General features: G+C 40.6%; 1 protein-coding gene across 3 annotated transcripts in view; it reads right to left on the reverse strand.

The window, feature by feature from the left end:
• The window catches only part of LOC101630908 (S-adenosyl-L-methionine-dependent tRNA 4-demethylwyosine synthase), a 115025-nt gene extending 93760 nt beyond the window's left edge, over positions 1 to 21265 (reverse strand). For 2 of the 3 annotated variants that reach the window (XM_012729269.1, XM_012729271.1), the window contains exons 1-7: positions 21106 to 21265; positions 20231 to 20358; positions 19749 to 19895; positions 15298 to 15399; positions 12705 to 12899; positions 11120 to 11407; positions 9853 to 9975 (exon numbers count right to left, since the gene is read on the reverse strand). In XM_012729269.1, coding sequence (XP_012584723.1) covers positions 9853 to 9975; positions 11120 to 11407; positions 12705 to 12899; positions 15298 to 15399; positions 19749 to 19895; positions 20231 to 20358; positions 21106 to 21109 — 987 coding nt within the window. In that variant the 5' untranslated portion in view covers positions 21110 to 21265. The remainder of the gene's footprint in view (positions 1 to 9852; positions 9976 to 11119; positions 11408 to 12704; positions 12900 to 15297; positions 15400 to 19748; positions 19896 to 20230; positions 20359 to 21105) is intronic. The other variant, XM_012729270.1, reaches the window with a different exon arrangement.
• Between the last annotated feature and the right edge of the window lie 780 nt (positions 21266 to 22045).

Here is a 22045-nt window from a genome sequence, read left to right on the forward strand (position 1 = left end):
TTTTTTTTTTTTAAGATTTTCAGACTTGTAAGCACAGATGTGAGTTTGAATGGGCAAAATGAACGAACCTTGACCTTGAGAGCATTTAACTGTCTCTGAATTAATTCCAGAGCAAGTTACTATAATTCCCTTCTAATCATGCAAGAATTGACAAGAGACAAGCTGTATTTGCCCTCAAATGCCTGTTATCACAAGGAATCACCAATTTATTTGCTGACCCCAAAGGACACATAAATCCAAAATCTGATCCAGAGACGTAACAGTGGCCTCTGAGTGCTACGCTCAGAGTCCCATAGTCACCTTCTTGAGAAACAAAAATTTCTGATCCATGTGAAATAAATACTCTTAAAGAATGGCCCTGGAACACCATCCATGTTCCATCGCTAGAGAAATTACCTATTATAAAATGGGAGTGTAGCTACAGATTCAATCATTTAGACACAAAATTTATATGGAAAGAAATCAGAGGTTATGATTAAAAGTCTTGAGCATTCAGGACAAACAACATTTATCATTCTTTCCTTCTAAAGCTGTTAGTCTTCAAGACCTATTTCCATATGCCGCAGTAACTTCATTTCTGTAAAGAAATACAATGGTTCATAACACTCCCCAAGGAAGTATAAAGCACCATTCAAATTCTAATTCTAATCTCCTAGGTGCAGACATTGTTTATACCCAGAACATGACAATGTAACCACGACATAGGACTAAAGTTGTTTGTTTGGTTTTTTATAGCTGTTACATAGTCAAAGCAGAAATAAAGGAAGATTCCAGAAATCGGTCAACCTGCAGTCCTCCCTGCCCTGTATCCCACTTGACAAATGAGGAACCAACTTCTGAAGATTTAACCCCCAACGGAGCAGTTCTCTACAATGCCACTGCTTTTGCCCACAGCCTTGGTTTCTACTAAAGGGTAAACAATCTCCCCAACTCCAATTTCTACTTTCAGCCCTTTTCAATAGCGAGCCCCCTCACACTTGCCACAAAAGAAAACTGGAGTCCTCTCTGAGCTGTTGCTTCCCCACAAGTATTGGGCTGCATCCTTGGGAGCTCCCCAGGTGTAACCCAAAGCCAGGCTCAAAAGCAGAGAGCAAGGAGAGAATAAGGAAAAGTCACAAACCACCCCAGATTCCTAGGTGACAATTTTAAAGAGCAGGGAAACTTATAAGGCAACAGGAAAATAGTAATTCTCCATACCTGCCTACCAAAACTGAGGCCAGTGACATGCATGTTTCAGAGAGCCTCATTCACATTCTCTGTTAACACTGTACTGTACTATCAGGGCCCTCCCTGGTAGCATAAGGGGTTAAAGCGCAGAACTATGAAGCTATCACCAGTCACTGCAGCCTGAGTTTGATCCCTGGCTAGGGGGGTGACCCATATGTTGCAGCAGACCTCTCCTGTCTTACCTGATGCTCTGTCAGCAGTGTATTTCAGTATACCTGCCTGTACTGCTCCCCAATGTCTCTGGTGAATCCTGTCACCCCAAACCACTTGCCTAGAACCCAGTTCTATATGCATAAATAAATAAAACAGAAAAAAAAATGACTGTACCCTTAGGGCAGTTTCTGGGTCACTATGCCACACATTCTGAAGGTAAAGGGATGAAGTACCTCAGACTGGTCTGGTACAGCTCTTAGGTGACAAATAGTCACCTTCTCTCAATGGGTTCCCCCAATAACAAGGAAAAAGGAAAGCTGATTATAAATAAATTCCAATGGGATCAGAACTGGGCTGGGAAGAATGCACTGGACTATGGTGATGGCACATGGGTGAACTGGTGATGGGACGTCCATGGGAATTACAACTGAGACGGAAAAATGCACAAAAAAAAAAAGGAAAAACAAGGAAAAAAAGGAATTTTTTTTAAAAAATGCAATAAATGGTTAAATAAAAACCACACAAAAAATAAATTCCTTATGTACTTCTAAAATGACTATAAATAATTGATAACTTCTTTATAAATGGGACTATGTGAACCCTATGTAATAATAAAAGCAAAATGTGCTAATTTTCCATAAAAATATACGTGTAATTACCTAATTCATTTCACACCAATATCCCAGAAACCATAATATCACCGCAATTTTACTTAGGATAAAAATCAGGCCAAAAAGTGAGGTGCTCAAAGATTTTAAGATAAAATGTCACCAGCAGAATAACTGACAAAACAGGTATTTCCCAACAACCAGGCTTTTCATTATCAAACCACTTATCTCTTCAGGGAAATAATCTTCCTGATTGTTTAAAGCTGTTTGTCCCATTGATACTCATTTATCATCAGATGACTTAAACCCTTATCTTTTCACACAGATACCTTCAGGTTCTCTAGAGGTCATTTTTCTGTAGTCAGACTGCCTAGGTCCCAGCGCACCCCAGTAAATACTGGCCTAATTAATGAATGACCCAAAACTAGCAGCCAGCTATTTCTTGCCCCAGAAAAGCAGATCTCACTTGTTTCAGTAACTGATTCCAGACGTGGCTGTTGAGCTTTCAATATTCACTATCTGAGTTTTCAATATTAAGAACTCTTCAAGCATAACTAAAGTCCTTCTGCTACGACCTTCTCAGGTTTCTAAAGGAATATACACACACATTCCCCAATATACCACTCACTCGTCATAACTAACTTTTAAAATGACCGATTTTAAACAAGACTCAATGTATTGGATGAAGGATCTTTTTTCAACTTTCTGAAATGTAGTTTGACCAGGTATGTCAAAAGCTTTCAAATGGTTTTCATTTGACCCAATGATTCTATTTTGGATAGTATGGCTTAAGGAAATAATTTCAGAATTCACTATTCAATGTTCTAGCTATACAGGCCATGTATGAATCAGATTAGCTTAAAGGCAGTGTCTTAGGGCTGAAGGGATATCCCCTTTTAGTTTTGGGTAAATTAAATACTAATGCCTTACAAATAATTATCAAAGAAGAAACTAGCTTCCATGCAGTATTACGCAGCTTTGTAATCAGAAGAGATATACTATGATCCTTTTGTATTCAAATAGCTGGTAAAAAGAAATGTTTCATGGGCTCTCCCTGGTGGCACAGCGGGTAAAAGCACAGTTCTAAGAAGCTAAAGGCACTTCAGCATGTGTTCGATCCCCACCCCAGAGGTGACCCACATGGCACTGCAGACCTCTCCTGCCACACCCACTGCTCCCCTAGGCAGTGTACTTTGACGATCTGCCTGTTTTGTTTCCCACTCTGTCTCTGGTGAATCCTCTCACTGCCCCTGCACCTCTGGCATGTACTCCAGTTCTGTATGCACAAATAAATAAGTATTAAAAAAAAAATGAAATGTTTCTCTGGTGACTAACTACAAAGCATTTGTCATTTACTTCTAAAACTAATGATACTGATAAAATTGTACTTGTGCTTAACCAGAACATGCTAGGGGAAGTATTAGCAATGTGCTTTTACATTTACAAGTCACCACATCAGAGAAACAAACAACTGAAGAATTACAGGTTCTTCCTAACTCCCTGTCCTTTACCCAAACTCTTCAGCTTCCTCTCTGGGAAGCACTTTTCCCCTGGAAGCAGTCACAGGGAGTAAAACTAAGAGATGGAGTCTACATTTGAGTCCACTTACCAGCAGTCATCTGACTTTGGAAAAACTGCTTTATCTGGCTAAGGTTCACTTCCCACCCTGGGAAATGACAAAGTGGAGTGATAACTGTATGACATTGTGAGGGCTGAGTAAGAAAATCTAAAGCACACATCTGATTTCTCCTAATACTCTGACCCTACAGTGGAACTGTCCTCTCTCCACATCCCTAGCCCACTCAAGCTATTCAGTCAAATCACAATGCTTTCCACAGCCTTTAGGCTCACGCTCATTTCCCTGCACAGAACATAAAAAGGCCTCCAGCATCCCACCCTCCCTTCTTTCCCCACCCCTATTCAAGGCTACACAAACAAAACTGATCAGTGTGTCCCAAACCTGCCATGCTTCCCAGAACCTCAACCCTTCTGCATCTCCATCTGCCCCCCAAATTTCCAACAATTCAAAACTTTGCTCTCTTCCTCAATACTCCCCCATTCAAATTCTTTTCTGCTTTCGGCCATGTTACTGCCTTATTTATGCCTTGCTGCCAAAAGGGAGCAGAAGGGAGGTAGAAGACCACCACAGAGGTGTTTTAGTCGGGATACCTTATGCGGTCAGAGTTCACTGTTATCAAGGCTTTAAGTGGATGAACAGTTCTTCTATACAAAAGTAAATAAACCTTAAAAAAAAAATGGAGAGCCAAGCAGTAATAAATGTGTCTCCTAGGTTAGTATATTATGCCCAATACAAAATGGAATGAAAGTAAAAGACATATTCAGAAACTATGAATATGTTCAATTGTAACCAAACACAAATGAAAAACAAAAACTGGTAGTTTTTCATCTTATACTGAGATAGTAAAAAATATATTTTCCCTCAGATCTGTTGAGTTTGAGAAAATTTTTATTAAAAACTTGAAATATCATAAACCAGCTACTTACTAAAGTTCACTAAGTACAAAATCATTTCATTTCAAAAAATTATTTATGTGGATGTTTGAAATTTTTGTCAGTGCTTTTTCTCAGTGCCCTCTAGTGGACATAAACTGAAAAGCAAAGAAAAAAAACGCACCCGCAAATTATTCCAAACTCTTACACATATATGAAATTTGCTGAGATTAGATCTTGAGTGTTGTCAACACACACACACACACACACACAAATGGTAACTCAATAGTGATGGAAGTGTCAATTAACTTGATTGTGGTAATTATTCACAATGTGTGTGTGTGTGTGTGTGTGTGTATATATATATATATATATATGTATAGCAAAGAGTCATATGACATACCTTAAAAATCATCGTAAAGAATTACATATACTTACACATATGTGTACATAGATTTATTATATGTACATATAATTGATATGTGTGGTATATATGGGTGTGAGGGAGTGAGAGTGTGTGTGTGTGTGTGTGTGTGTGTATGAGAGAGAGAGTGTATGCGAAGAGATTACCAGGTTATAAACTGATTAGCACAGACCTGAATCTATCCCACACATTTGTCATTCTAAACAGCTCCAATGCCAGGGCTTCTAAAATATAAGCTACTAAAATGAAGAAGACAACATCCACACATGGAGGAGGAGGAATTAGTAAAAAGTAACCCAATACTGCAAAAAAACTAACTTTAAGTTGAGAAAACAATTTTGGATATTGTAATTTTGAGCTTTATACTTCATTAGTCTTTTCAATGCTAGCTCAGTTTTAAGTCTACATTTTCTTTTTTATGATGATGACTCTAAAAAGCCTAGCCAGATGTCTAATAGACTGTGCCATTTTCTGGATTTTTCTAATTGTTTCTCTACAGTTAAATACAGGTTAAACATTTTTCATGTAAAACTACATAGATGTATACATCTTGCCACACATCATGTCAGGAAGCACATGTGACTCAAACTTTTAATACTAATTACTTGATTGTTTGGAACAGCTGGGAATCATCTAATAGCTCCATTTGCAAAGGGACATTTTTCACTTTGTATTGAGTAAATAATTTGTGGGATAATTTTTCCCCACTGACATTCATTTTTGGTATGTCTAAGTGGTTTGGTCACTAGGATGCTATTTTGAGACTCAGTATCTGAAGCTATTGTATCCAATCCTCATTTATATTAATTATTATAGTAAAAACTGCACACAGGTAATTTTCTAATTCAATGATGTCATTTATATGTATTAGTTGAAAGCTTCTGTGAAGACTTTATACTATTCCTTCCCTTATTTGATGTAATATAACCCATTATGTTCATTATATAACACTTCATTCTTCATGCTCAAATTGTTCCAGACTTTTTTTTACTGGTATAAAATTCACACATAGTAGTATTATTAGCTCAGGTGTATTTCTGTATGTATAGCAAAGTGGTCACCACAAAAAGCCTAGTTAACATTCATTACACAGTTTAAAAAAATTTTCTGTTTTGCCCTCCCTGGTGCAAAACAGGTTAAAGCGCAGCCCTAAGAAGCTAGCCACAGGCGCTTGACCATAAGTTCAATCCCTGGCCAAGAAGGTGACCCACATGGCACAGCAGACCTCTCCTGTCTAGCCCACTGCTCCCCTCAACAATGCATTTCATCAATCTGCCTGTTCTGCTCCCCACTCCATCTCTGGTGAATCCTCTCACTGCCCCTGTACCTCTGGCCTGTACCCCAGTTCTGTATGCACAAATAAGTAAATCTTTAAAAATAAACTTTTTTTATGATGAAAATTTTCAAAATTTATTGTCTTAGCAACTTTGAAACATGCAATATGGTATAACTACAGTCACCATGCTGTGCATGACAAAATGTGACCCATTGAAGACTCTTCAAAGTGGTTCTTATGTCCTTTTGGGAAGTCTCCATCAGTTTTAAGAACCTACTTATTCAACAAGATTTAATAGGCTCATCTGCTATTCTGTCTCCCACCCATGCAATCAGCCATTTCTTTTTATTTTTTAATCAAATGTTATTGGTTTGCCATTTGCTTACAGAATTATATGATCTGGGGAGTACAAGCTCCCCCCTCCACATGTACAATACTTCATTTCACTGCCCAACAAAACCCCAGTGCCAACACACATCAAAATACCTCTTCTGTCCCCTCTTTCTTCCTCCCTTCCCCTCTGGCAACCACCATACTTTTCACAGAATCTGGAGTTATTTTGTTATGTTTTGCCAGTTTGTTTTCCTGTTAATATTCCACAAGTAACAAGCAGTATACACAATAGACAAGACATGGAATCAACTTAAATCTCCATCAACAGATAACTGGATAAAAACTGAGAGAGATCAATGGAATACTATTCTGCTACTAAAGAAGATGAAAGTGACTCTTGGGAGAATATGGATGGATCTTGAGGTAATTGTCATTATAATTATTTCTGAAATAAGTCAGAAAGTAGAAGGCAATTACAGGAATCAGCAATTTCTCCAAGGAGCCCTAGTTCCTTTCAGTGGAGAATGATATTTAGAAAAATAAGATTAAGTACTTACTATATTTGTTTCCAGGCCCATGGCATAATAGAGAATATATCTGGCTTTTGTCCCCAGTTCCTGGCACAGAACTTAAAAAAACCTTGGCATTTCCTAAGTGATAGCAGCATCTTTGTAATGCTTATGAGGTGACTCATGGTGGACCTCAAGATAGATTCAGGATGGGGGTTGGTCACCAGAAAGACAATCAACCACTGAGATCTCCAGAGAAGGGAATGAGAGATTGAAGAATGAATTCAATCATATGGCCAATGACTTAATCAATTTTTTTAAAGATTTATTTATTTATGCAAGAGCTTGGGTCCTGGCCAGAAGTGTAGGGTTAAGAGGATTCACCAGAGACAGAGTGGGGAGCAGAATAGGCAGATTAACTGAAATACACTGCTGCAGGTGGGGAGTAGCAGGTGGGTCAGGAGAGGTCTACCACACTATGTGGGTTACCCCCCTAGCCAGGAATCAAGCTCGAGCTGCAGTGGCTTCAGAGAGCTTCATAATGAAGTACTGTGCTTTAACCTAATGTGCACAAGGGAGGGCCCTGACTTAATCAATCTTGCCTGCATAATAAGTTCCAATAAAACTTCTGGTTACTAAAGTTCAGTAGCGCTTCCTAACTGCTAAACACACTGTATGAATATGTAGGAAGTAAAATGTGGCTAAATTCCACAAAAAAGAGGGTACAGAAATGCTGGTTTCTTTCCCACTACTGCACCCCCAGATCTTATCCCATGCCACTTTCCTCATATAAGAAACTACCACATGTTCCAGGACTATTCCTGGAGTTTTATTATTATGCATTAATTCATCTGTCTTATCAGGAGCCAGTACCACAGTTTTAAGTAGAGAGATACACTATAGTGTTGCCGGGAACCTGCCCCAATTAGCGTGTTTCAGTATCTAGTAGGGTTAATCTTTCTCATTACTTATGCCAAGGTGTGCTCAACTATTTTTGCATGTTTACTTTTCCCCATGAACCAATCAGGATAGCTCCAGAAAATATACACACACCCTTACTGATATTTTCAATGGGACTGCATCAAATTTCTGTTATTACCTGAAAAGAATGAATCTTTACAATATGTCACCCTAACTCTTTTCAGTTGTTCAGCTTATTTGTGTCTTTCAGAAATGTTTTAGTTTTCCTCATATAGATTTAAGACATTTCTCTTAAAATTTATTCCTATGTACTTTAGTTTCTTGATGTATAACTGACATTACATAAAAAGTTCTTGCGACAAGAACTTTTATGATATAGTATCTTAGCAACTTTCAGAAATGCAATACTATATTAACTTCAGTCACCATGCTGTATGTACTAATGTACAAAGACCTATGACTTCTTTATAACTGGAAGTTTGTACATTTTGATCCCCTCTAACCCATTTTGCCTACTTCCCCTACCCTTTATCTCTGGCATCTAACAATATGGTCTATGTAACTACGAGAGTGATCTGTTTTTAGACTCCACACTTCAGTTAGATAACACGATGGTGCCTTTCTCTCTCAGTTCACTTACAATGTCCTCAAGGCCCTCTATGTTATCGCAAATGGCAAAACTCTCTTCCTTCTCAAGCTGAAGAATATGTGTGTGCGTGTGTGTGTGTGCAAGCCATGACTTCTATACCCATCTTCCTTGGACAGACAGGTGTCTGCATGTCTTGCAATTAATACCGCCATGTATGGGGGTACATATATCTTTTTGAATTAATGTTTTCATTTTATTTGGATAAATATCCAGAGGTAGGATGTTTCATGTTATGACAAACTTCCACACTGTTTTCCATACGTGGCTGAACCAATTTATATTCTCAACAACAGTGCCCAAGGGTTCTACTTTTCTCACACTTGTTATTTCAGGACTTTTGGATAACAGCCGTTCTAACAAGTGTGAAATGATATGTTGTTTTCATTTCCCTTTCCTGGATGAGTAATGATGTGGAGTATTTTTATGTACCTGTTAGATTCTTGATCTTTTACATGACTGTTATCATTGGTGATTGCTTAAAAACAAAAAAGCTAATGTCTTTTTACCTTACCAAGTCCTGCTTTACCAGATATCTTCATTTCAGCTTGAATAATTGTCACTGATTTTTTTTTAATTTTCCATGGTTTTCTCAGTTTCCAACAATTTCTTTGTTTCAAATTTTTCCATTGTTTTCTTTGTTTCTTATCAAGCACTTTAAGCACCTGATAAATTTTTAGTTTAAGAAATTCTCATTTTCCAAAATTCACACATACTTTAGACTTTATATTTTTATACTATTATATGCATTATGTAGTTTCAATGTTAAATCATGGGGATCTACATAAAATCTTACTATACTGTGCATTCCCACATTTACCTAGTCACTGAAACAATGAATATACATTAAAAGCACAGCAATGCCCAGACTGACATTTCCTAGATTCTGAGAGCCGATACCCACAGATCTCAACACCTCTAGGCCAAAGTGTCCTGCCTAGTCCTGATACCACACAGTCTGTATACCAGGGAAGCAACTTGACATTCCACTACAATCTCAACGTTAATCAACCTTAACACGCTATACACCCCTGACATCTCTGGTCACAGCACTAAATAAAGTCCTTCCAATGACCTACCTTTTCTCTTGATTCATGCCCTAAAATCTTCTGCCTATCTTATTTCAAACTCATTTTCACAAGACTGAGAGGGTAGATATTCACAATCAGGTAAAAATAGCAAAAAAGTATAAAATTTGCTAGGTGGGAGGCAAAGAAATAAAAACTGTAATTAAAATTCAACGCAGAATGCTGATGTTGGCCAACTGCAGGACCCAAGTTTATTATTTCCCAGAAGTACAGTACCTTTTCTTTCTTCACATGATTCATAATCTTGCCGAGGTCCTCAACATCAACAACAGAATTTAGACTCGGGTGGTCTTCAGTACCAGATTCTTCCTCACTGGTACTCTCAGAGGGCTCCTCCTCCTAGAACATCAAAGTTTCAGAAATACATTGCCCCAAGTAGCAAACACTCAGACAGTGGATGAATTGGAGATATTTTAGGTGAGTGGTCCACGAAAGATGCCCACGAGCCTAATACTCCCAGCCACAGGCCAAATCTGAAGGCGCCCATCAATTACACATTGTATGTGGCTACTCTCTTGGTACATTGGCAGATAGTTGCAACAGAAACCATATAGATCACAAAGCTAAAAATATTTACTAGCTGGCCCTCTACAAAAAGTTTCCTGACCCTGTTTTAAACAAAAAGTCAACCAGACTTATGGAGGAATTAAATGCAAGAATAAGGAAACAGAAGGAATCAAGCATTCTTATGCTTCTTGAAGTCATTAAGATACTATATTGGCATATACTGATAAAAGCATAAATCCATCAAGAAGCTAGAACAATGTTAAGCATGTATACACTTAACATATAAAACAGCAAGCAGGTAGCAACAGAAAAGGCAGAGAGCAGGATTCACCTGGCTCAGTGCTTAGCCAATAGAGCTAGAGGAGGAAGTGGGATGTAATTAAGATGTTTATAAAAGACTGAGTATATGTGAACCTTGGTAAGGACAAAGGGAAGTAAGCAGTTTCCACTACCCAAAGAAAAAGCTATGGGATCAGAAGAATTTAAAAGCAGGAGCAACAGAAAGAAACCAACATTCAGGTCACAGCAGTATGAAATTTCAGAGGTAACCACAGATGTGGCTGATGACTTGACCGCCAAAGGAAATGGGGTATCTGAAGGGAGAGAAATGCTTACAATGTGAGGAATGAAAGAGATGCATCTAGGATGATGGTTTGCAATCACTTTTGAGTGAAGCCATTAACAGAACCATTATATAAGGAATATCAGGAAGAATACGTGTTTTGTAGATAAAATTTAACTTCTCTGGGCCTCATTTCCTAACCTGCAAACTGTGGTAAAAATCTAAGATGAAATGACTAAAGGAGATACAACAACACATTCAGCACAACAAGACTTAATTTCTAAGGCCACTTTCACTCTAAAATACACCTTCTAGCCAAAAGCCAATGAAAGTTTCTCAAGGCAGAGGTAAAATAAAGTTCAGTGTCTCCAAACACAGGAGGAAGACCTCGAGACATGGACTCACGGGACACACCTCAGTGTCTCTGTGACGCTGTCCTTCCTGAGCGGGGGACCCTGGCTCCAATGCCTCCGAGCCATGCTGATTAGATTTACATTTGCCTTTCTTGCAGTTGCCACCACAGGATTTTTTCTCTCCCTTACAAAGCACCTGTAGCCGGGAGATGAATTTGGTCTTCCAAGCTCTGAAGTCAGCTTCAATGCTGCCATGTTTGCTTTTAACCACATCACAGTCGCCTTCCCCTCGAGACATCACTCTATGAGCCCCAAGCATCCAGAGCCACTTATCAACATTTTTGCCAACCTGCAAGAAAAAAAGATGCACTAAAAACACAATTCTCTAAATCAGAAGTTTACGAAGTGCTGTGCAAAAGCACAGGACTCCTGGGACGCCTTGTCCCGAGGCTGCAGCTGAGAAGGCGGACGGCTCAGCAAACAGGGCTTCAGCCTCCCAGTCCCGTCAACCGACAGGCGCCACAGTCCACACAGTCAGGTAAGATGTGGCATAAAATTGTGGAAACAAATGGACAATCAAACCCTTTTATTAAAGGGTTACTACTAAGAAGGAATCTGAAAATTACTGCTCTAAATCATGTTTGGAATAAAGTAACTCACTAATAAAATGAATTTGCTCCAAAATTTAACAAAGCCTAAGGGGCCAAAACTCTTCTAATGACAAAGTACAAATGGAGCCCATTTGGCAAGACTCGAGATTCCATAAATGCAGAGGTTTATTTTATTGCAAATGAAAGCAGCTAAACTGAGGCACAGCAGCTTCAAGAAGCAGAGTCAGGGTTTAAATATCTAACTGACTTCCTGAGCACCATGGCATTAAGCAAAACATAACACAACTGATTTTCACCGTTTTCAGGCTAATGCCTTTGAAAATATGGAGGGAACACATATCTTGACAGCAAATGAAAAGTCTAAAAAAATAGCTCCGTCTCATCCTTGCTCATATTCTACCAAAAACAGATGAGTGGGGCTGGGCCCAAAGTGAGGAAAGTTCTACATAAAAAAGTTCTTTTGAGAGCTGCTAAGAACTGAGAGTTCCCAATTTTTTTATTTTTTAAAATACAGAGAACAGAATGCAAAAGAAAAGGAGCCAAGTTAATTTCGTTTATAAAAACAACCCTGTAAACAATATTTTACTACATAAAGGGCAGTGAATATTTTTCCTCTATTTTGCTTTAAAAAATACTGATTAAAAGACAAGTTTAACTGTATTACGAGTTAGCATGGGTGGTGAAGACTGTTCAACATCAGAATAGGGAGCTGACAAAGTCCAATAATCTTCCATTCACACCAGGTTCTGCCTGGGAACAGGGGCCATGACATTAAGGCTGCTAAGACATTAAATACAGTCATTTACTTTAGTCACTAATAACATACTGAGAGCTGACTATATGCATAAATTGGGCAAGTATGGAGTAATCCCAGCTATGAAGGATAATGTGAGAAATATTTAACTAGTTACCAAAATTTGTAGATTATTTCACATACAAGTGTGTGTGTGTGTGTGTGTGTGTGTGCACGCACGAACTGTTTTGTAATCAAAGGGGATCACCCCTTTAATCAACATACACCTACTTTATACCCACCTTGTTGAAGTGGCTCACATAGGCAGAATTTCCCAGGCCAAACACTGCGTATCTCATACCCTTCAGGTAAGTTTTGCCAAATCGAAAATCCTTGGCTGCGTCCTCTAACCATCTGCAGAACCATTCCGCACTCTCGGTTGGCCGGCCATCAGTGTATGTAGCCACCAGGAAGGCACAAACATTTTTACTAGTAACCTAGCCACAAAAGTAAGTCAATTATTTTATTATTTATAAAAATACATACAGAACTGGGGTAAAAGCCAGAGGTGCAGGGGCGGTGAGAGGAATCACCAGAGACAGAATGGGTAGCAGAACAGGCCAACTGATGAAGTACACTGCTGAGGGGAGCAGCGGGCGGGTCAGGAGAGGTCTGCCACGCCATGTGGGTCACCTCTGGGGCCAGAGATGGAACCCGTGCCAAAGCAGCTGGGGCTAGCTTCATAATGCTGCACTTTAACCTGCTGCGCCACCAGGGAGGGCATGAAAGTAATACTTTAGAGGAACACTGAAGATATGTCACCTCAATGAAGACAAAGTCTTTTTTAAAAAACTGACATTCGGGCTCTCCCTGGTGGCGCAGCGGGTTAAAGCACAGCACTGAGAATCTAAAGCCGCTTCCGCATGAGTTTGATTCCCGCCTGCCCGGGAGGAGACCACATGGCGTGGCAGACCTCTCCTGACCCGCCCGCTGCTCCCCTCAGCAGTGTACTTCGTTGATCTGCCTGTTCTGTTCCCCACTCTGTCTCTGGTGAAGCCTCTCACCGCCCCTGAGCCTCTGGCCTGTACCCCAGTTCTGTATGCACAAATAAATAAATCTTTAAAAAAAAAAAAAAAAAACTGACATTCACTTCAAACTAACTGCTCAGAACAATGGGTATTTTCAGAAACATCATTCATTTCCAAAAGCGAAAGAAAACACAGCGAAGACATGTTTGCAGGAGAGAAAGCCCAGTGCCCTGCCCTGATTCCCCTTTTCATACACTCCATTCCAGTTCTCAGACTGGAAATTTCTATCTCCTCTGGCCTGTCACATTAGAGATAAAGTCTGAATCAGTAAGGAAGAAATATGTAAAGATATCTTACAAATTACCTGAAAAACTAAAGCAATAAAACTAACAGTGACGGCCCTCCCTGGTGGCGCAGCGGGTTAAAGCACAACACTGAGACCCGCGGGGATTACAATCGAGATGGAAAAAAAAAATGTGCAAAATGATGTAAAAATAAACTTTGTAATAAAAAAAAAAAAGCACAACACTGAGAAGCTAAAGCCACTTCCGCATGAGTTCGATTCCCACCTGCTCCGGAGGAGACCACATGGCACAGCAGACCTCTCCTGACCTGGCCGCTGCTCCCCTCAGCAGTGTACTTCATCAATCTGCCTGTTCTGTTCCATCAATCTGCCTGTTCTGTTCCCCGCCCTGTCTCTAAAGCCTCTCACCGCCCCTGAGCCTCTGGCCTGTACCCCAGTTCTGTATGCACAAATAAATAAATCTTTAAAAAAAAAAAAAAAACTAACAGTGAATAAGCACCATCATCTCTACGGGGAAATAAATACATTTTCAGGCCTTTTAGCCATAATATATTTCTTCTGCTTGAACATCTGCAATCATGAGGTGAATTATAAACAATCCCTTACTAATGATTGTCAAAATTTGCTAATACCTTTTCACAAATAATTTAGAACAAAGTCAGGCTCATTCATGACACTCCAATGTGTTCTTGGAGGAGAAAGAAATGGACAGTTATAGCTACAGTTTAGTCATTAAGAAGGGGCTGGTAAGCAACAGCCCACAGACCAAATCCAAATGCAGTTTTATTAGAACACAGCTGAGCCCTACCTTCACATATCAGGTATGGCTGCTTAGGGCCTCATGAGAGAGCTGAGTAGCCACGTAGTCCAGAAAGGTGAACCTATTTCTGGGCTGGCCTTAGCAGGAAGTCTGTTGAGTCCCGTTCTAAGTGCTTCTCCAAAGTAAGCTGCTTCAGAATCACCTGCAGCACTAGCTGAAGCACAGTCCCCCATCCAGAGTCTGAGTCAGAGGGACTGGGTTGTGCCCTGAGAATCTGCATTCCTAACAAGATCCCCAGAGATGTTGATACTGCTGGTTCAAAGCCACCGCCAAAAGGCTAACTTCCCTAACTCGGTAGGACTACAGAGGAGGAAGAGACATTTCTCAGGAGAGGAAATTAAAGCCTCTCAGGCGTTAAGAATACACCAAGGTCACACAGGAGACTACCCTGACTCCAAAACCCATACTCTTTCTGCCACCCAGTGCCTCCTGACCTGTCAGTTGACTTACACCGGGCCCCTGGGCACAGCACACTGCCAGCAACCAGCCTCCCCTGATTATGAGTGTCAAAGCAAAGGAGGGGACCCCAGAAGTCTACCACACCAAAGGGACAAGCGCACGCCACTTCAGAATCAGTGTCCACAGTCAGCCGCTCTAATTCACAATGAAAACGCAACCAGATGAAATTCCTCAAGACGAAAATTAAATGTATTCTGAAAATTCTATTTACCCCAGATAAATAGAAATTCAATTAAATAGGAAGTCAATTCAATTTGAAGTTTTGATTGAAAACAATTACCAACCTCTTCTGCTAGATGATCATCTGGATCATATTCTTTCAGATTAATAACTGCCACAGGTAGATCTAGGGAACTAACTTCCTCAGCAAGAACTGTTGCAAATCCCTAATAGGAAAAAAAGAACATCAAATAAAATCAATAGCCCAAATAAAACGATCTTCATTCACTCCTGTTAGAAAGGGAATAGAGCGTTTGTCATGAAATACTTTTCTGGTGACTCAAGTTTATCATCATAAATACAAATACTACTCTCACATTTATAATTTTGACAAGCATGTTTATACAGATCAATTGTTTTTCTCACTTATAAAGTTATACACAGAACTAAATCTAAATTGGCTTTTTGATATTTCAGTTTCTTTTCTACACCAGAACAAACACACAGATATACAAAAAGAAAGACTGAAGAGGGAAGAGAATGGGAAAGATGAGAAATGTTAGCCCTCTTCTGGAAGACAAAGAGCCTACAGTAGCAGGCTGACAGACTGGACAAAGTCTTAGGTCCACATTCCTGAAGAAGGCAAGAGACTGGGGCCCCAGTCAGTCACTGAGGTAGGGGACAGGCAAGTCAGTGGCAGACAGTCTGCAACTGAGACAAGGGCAAACAGAGCCGAGGGCAGGTGATAGGCCCCTAGACCTTCAAAGTAAAACCAATGTTTGGGGACAGCTAGACTTTCAGGCAGATGTTGGCACCATAGGAAAACACCCTTCTTTTTTGCCTGCCGAAGCCCATCAAACATCATTTACTGGGCCTCTACCAGGCCAGTCTCAACTCCGGGCAATATTACGCAGTGAGCTAAACAAACAGAGGCCTTGCTCAGAAGGAATTTATGTCCTAATGGACAGAGAGAGAGAAATGAGAGAATGTACAATCTATCAGTTGGTGGTTAATGCTATGGAGGAAAATAAATTAGAATAAGGGAAAATAAAATACTTTTGGAGGTGGGAAAAGGACATATGGAGAGTCAAGGAAGTATATATATATACAAAAAAATATTAAATATTTGGTCTTTGTCTCCAGCTCCAGGTATAGAACTGCTAAAATCCTTGTAACTTAATGTTTTTGTTATGCTAATGAAACAGCTCAGGGTGGGAGTGGGCCCCTGGGGGGGTTTATCACCAGAAAACTAAGTTCATGATTAGAGGCTCAGAACTTTCACCTGCCCCCTTCACGCCTCACCCTGTGGACTCAACAATCAGAGGTCAGTGATTTCATTAACCACACATATATAATAAAGCTGACATAAAAGACACCAAATGACAAAGGTTGGTGAACACAGTGGCATGCAGACAGGCAGAGCACCCGGAGAGGGCCTGGAAGCCCTGTGCCACTTCTCCCCAAACCCTGCCTGAGGCAAGCCTTCCACTTGTCTGAGTTGTCCCTTTGGAATGAGCCAGTAAACAAAGAAAAGACATTTCATGAATAGTCTAGGGAAATAGCCAACCAAAGGAGAAAATTGTGGGAACTCTCAAATTTACAGTTGGCCAGTTAGAAGTAGGGGTTGCCCCTGAGACTTGTGACTTGCATTTAAAGTATGGACAATCCGGCAGACTGCGTGCGGCCTTAAGCCTTCGGAGTCTACCATTGACTACATCAGTGTCACAGTCAGTATCAAAGCTGGAAAACTGATATGGGAAAACAGGCATTTGGAGTCAAAAAACAACAGGCCTCAAAGATAAAGATTTGAGCCAAACCTGAAGGAAATGGGACCATAAGCCACGTGGCTATCCCAACCAGGGACAACAAGTGAAAGGATCCAAGGAAGGAAACAGCCTTCACAAGGAGGTTAAAAAGACTGGAGAGGCCCTCCCTGGTGGCGCAGCGGGTTAAAGCACAGCACTGAGAATCTGAAGCCACTTCCGCATGAGTTCAATTCCCGCCTGCCGCCTGCCCCGGAGGAGACCACATGGCGAGCCAGACCTCTCCTGACCCGCCCACTGCTCCCCTCAGCAGTGTACTTCGTCGATCTGCCTGTTCTGCTCCCCACTCTGTCTCTGGTGAAGCCTCTCACCGCCCCTGAGCCTCTGGCCTGTACCCCAGTTCTGTATGAATAAATAAATAAATCTTTAAAAAAAAAAAAAAAATCTTAAAATTTAAAAAAAAAAAAAAAAAAGACTGGAGAATGGGCCCTCCCTGGTGGCGCAGAGGGTTAAAGCACTGCCCTAAGAAGCTTAAGCCACTTCCCATGAGTTCCGATCCCTGCCTGCCCCAGAGGAGACCCACATGGCTCCTGCCCCAGAGGAGACCCACATGGCGTGGCAGACCTCTCCTGACCCGCCCACTGCTCCCCTCAGCAATGTACTTGTCAGCCCGCCTGTTCTGCTCCCCACTCTCTCTCTGGTGAATCCTCTCACCGCCCCTGCACCTCTGGCCTATACCCCACTTCTGTATGTATAATAAATAAATCTTTAAAAAAAAAAAAAAAAGACTGGAGAAGTTGAGGCCAAGGTCATGAGGAGAGAGATAATGGCCATCTACAAAGGGAAAAGGTGACTAGCCTTCTTATCAGCAACACTACTAAAAGGCTTTAGAAAGTGAGGTGTAAAAACCAGGGAGTAACTCGGACTTTATGCTACCAGCCTAGTCTCTGGCCACCACCTGTGGCTGTTTTCCTCCAAGCTTCAGTACCCACAGGAGAAACCTTGTTATTGTTAAGAAAGGGCTTAAGAGAATGAGCACAGGGCACAAGCACCTTTAAATACAAACACCCAGGCTGAGAATGGGGCGATCACAGGGACTGGAAGGTTCAGTTGCTGCCTGCTGGTCTGCCTGTGTATCTGCCCCCTGCTTCAGCATTAAAGGCATATGTAAAGCTCCAAGATTCCTTTTCCATTTGCCTGAATCAACACTGAACCTGCCCAGCGGGGGACAGCTGCATAATATGAGGCCTTCAAAGTTGTAAGGAAAAAAAAATTTAACCTACTCTTGTACACCCAGCCAAATATAAATAAGCCAAGTGAAAAGAGTGAAAAGCAGAATAGAGAAATTCAAATGGCAAGCTTTAAGGAGCGTGTTCTAACCCATGTCAACAACATTAAGCCGCTGAGATTTAAGGAATGTTTGTGTTAACTAACATAAGGAGTCAATAACTTGTACTAGTGTTGATAAACCTAGAAACAGAAGCAGGTTAACGAAAGAATCAAAGGAATTAAAAACAGAAATAATTGAGATTCTCTGGAAAGTACTTTTCATTGTGAATCTTATGTACACCTGGGTCTATTACCATGCAAATTATTTTTAAAGATTTCTTTATATATACACAGAAGTGGTATACAGGCCAGAGGTACAGGGGTGGTGAGAGGATTCACCAGAGACAGAGTGGGGAGCAGAACAGGCAGCTCAACATAGTACACTGCTGAGGGAGCAGCAGATGGGTCAGGAGAGGTCTGCTAAGCCACGTGGATCACTTCCCGGGCCAGGGATCGAACTCATGCTGAAGTGGCTTTAGCTTCTTAGTGCTGTGCTTTAACCCGCTGTACCACCAGAGAGGGCCCACCATGCAAATATTTTTTTGTTTTGTTTTGTTTTTTGTACATAATTGTTAGCCCCTCTAATTCTTGTGTTACATTGGTTAAGTAGGATTTAGGTGTAAAAATGCAAATATTTTAAGAAATTTTATACTACGGATAAAGAGGCTCTCAATGAGGTCTCTTATGAGTAACATAAAAGGACTTCGTTTTTGTTGCTCAGATTCCTCTTCTGCCTTTCTTCCAGTTTCTGCCTCTGTTACTTAATAAATAACCTGCAATTATGATGAGAGCAAAGTAACTGTACTGGAAAGCACTAAAAAGTAGTATTCTACAAAATACCCACAAGAGGGCAATAGAACTCTTTAGTACTAATACAAAATAACCTTGATTTTTTTTTATTTCATTTAATGTTAGCATTCAAATTTTTTCCTAGAAAGTACTAATATCTGTGAATTTTGCAACACAAAAGTAGGCAGCATCTAGATATACACACAGGCATAAAAGAATGAAAAGCACCTTCCAGTGATAAACCAACAGCCTAATACCTACTTTAAACAGTAACACTTTCAACACTATTAGAAATCAAAATACGCATTAAACAGTTGTATGAAGTTGTTAAGCAGGGTACCAACTGGACACTACTGCATCATTCTCTTCTCACTGTCCTCTACTCTTACGTGGTGCAGACACAGGGCTTCAATAGCAGGCTGTAAACCCTTCATTCTGCTGAGGCCAAGGACAAAGCTTCAGAACAAAGATCCCTCAAGAGGGTGACTACCAGAGACCAACCAATTATCTGGAATGGGGTATTAGAGATAAAAGCCACCCACCATCCTAGAAAGGAAAAGATATATAAGGGAAAAGAAAAAAAGGATGAAGGCAGATTAGAAGATAGCAATTCAGTTCACTATTAAAGGACGCTGACTTTTAGGAATTTCCTTAAAAGATCAAATCCAAGGAAAAACATAATTTAAAGTTCTTACCTTTGCTGTGCCAGTCTGGGAACCATAAAAAATCTTCACTCCAGACACAAACACATCCTTCTTTTGCAGAGAGATATACCCATTTGTTGTCAAATTCTGGGTTGCTTTTGGGACACACTTCTGGGGGTTATCCTTGAAGACAAGTGACTACACAAAATCCATCAAGTTTAACTTTTCTAAACTTCAGTATGAAAACTAGCACAAATCCTGACCCATTTTTAATATTCTCAGTCTTTCTAGTTACACTTCTCAAATATTAATCCTTCTGTATAATTCAATCTTTTAGAGGTGGACCCAGATTTCTTAAAAGTACTTATGTTTATCCATAATGTGTTTTAGTGGAATAACTATAAATTTATTTTATAAATTTTATGAACTTTTGATGGGAAGCCCAGAAGGATTACAACTGAGATGGAAAAAGGCACAAAATAATGTAAAAATAAACTATCATAATAACAAATAATAATAATAACTCCACTTACCTGCTTCCTGATGACAATCTGGAAGCAAATCCAAAAGCTAATTCCAAAGGCAAAGCCCAAATATATGTAAAACCTGTTTATCCATAATGATATTAAAGGTGAGGAGAAGTCCCATGTATCCAAAGAATCTAAATTGAAAATTATAGATATGTAATCTTGTTTAAAGCTACTTATACAAAGATGCCCATTCCTATTTTAAGAAAAAAAATAAAAACAACTCAACCCAACTAAGGAATCTACAAAAAAATCAAATCTAATAAAAATATACTATGTAATTTAACAAAATTATCATGACAGTACTAACTTGAAAAATTAAATGTATGTTAAATCATTCTACCTTCATTTGAAAAGAGAAAGAAATGTAAAATCAAAACACTTTATGCGAAATTATGAGTTAACTTTGCTTTGTTAAGCTTGCTCCATAAGGAAAAAAATCAAAATACTTAAAATTTACCGTTGTATCGTTTTATTTCTAAAAATCTAAAAGGGTTTGCAAATAACTGACCTCACGCCTCATTTTCTGAAGGAAAATTCAAAGTGCAAGTACAAAACTTGGGGTCTACAGGTCTTGTCCCACCCTGAAAAGATTCCAAAGGTAATCAATACACGTCGGAGAGGGGGCACAGTTTTTCTGCCTTTTACCGGCAGTTTGAAGTAGTTTCCTTCTAAATTCACCCGTATCAAGAGGCCAATAAAGAAAGCCAGTTGAAAAGTAGAGAACAGTCCTCCCTGCACCCCAGCGGCGCTGTCCCATGCTAGCAAGTACAACACTCTCTGAAGGGAGACCCAAAGAAACTAATCCAACGGGGAAAGGGCTCAGAAAAACGGTTTCCTACGTTCCCGCCCCACGAAACTTGCCCGCTGAGAGCCCTTACCCATTCTCCTCAGACAGAGAGCCCTGCAGCCCAACAGACCAGGACAACGGACCCGAAAAATCTGGCGGCCGGCGCAGGACCCCGGAGACAGCCAGAACTACCTCGCAGGATTAGCTGCAGGGGAAGCCGTGGAGGCAGCCATGCCACTCGCAAACTGGTGGGATTGGCTCACAGGGAGGGAGAGGAAGCGGAGCCCCGCTGGTGCTGCTCCGATTGGCTTAGAGAGGAAGGGGCGGGCTCAGAGGAAAACACCTCCCGGGGTCCTAAGACAGGAAGCCGGAGCACTCTCGGCCCTAACCCGATTGGCTCGGAGGGGAAAGGGTTTGGAAAGAGGGGGGAAGCACCGCCCCGAACCCGGCAAAGGAGCCCGAGCGCTTCCGAATTAGCAGAGAGGAGGATGAGGCTGGGAGGAAGAGTGGCGCTGGCTGAACCTGTTTGGCTTGTGGGAAAGGAGGGAAAGCGGGGAAGGTGAGAAGGACGAAGGGACGCCATCAACCACGTGTGAAATCAGTGGAGCTGTTTGAGGCTCAAGTCAAGCACAGCCAGAGCATGAAGGCATTATTGAGGGGAAATTTGATTTGACTATCAAATTATATTAGGCAATTATGGTTAGTCTTGGTTGTACCTGTCAGGAGTATAGACTTAAGTATTCACGGCTAACTACCTTAATGATTTGCTTTAAGATACTCCAACCAAAAAATAAGGGGACATGAACAAGACAGGCAGATGTTGATAATTACTGAAGCGGAGTGAGGGGGACAGCTCACTCCTTACACTTTTTCCCCATGCTTTTTTATGTTAAGATTTTTCCACAATAAAAGGTTACGATGGGTGTAGCGGGGAACGAGACCCTGTGTTTTCACCGAAACCACCAAACACCAACCCCATCAGCCAATCAGAGCCTTTTTGCCCTCGGCGAAAGTCTAATACGTCAAAGGAG

The sequence above is a fragment of the Condylura cristata genome, unplaced genomic scaffold (assembly GCF_000260355.1).
Source record: "Condylura cristata isolate star-nosed mole 26May11 unplaced genomic scaffold, ConCri1.0 scaffold00024, whole genome shotgun sequence".
Taxonomy (NCBI): domain Eukaryota; kingdom Metazoa; phylum Chordata; class Mammalia; order Eulipotyphla; family Talpidae; genus Condylura; species Condylura cristata.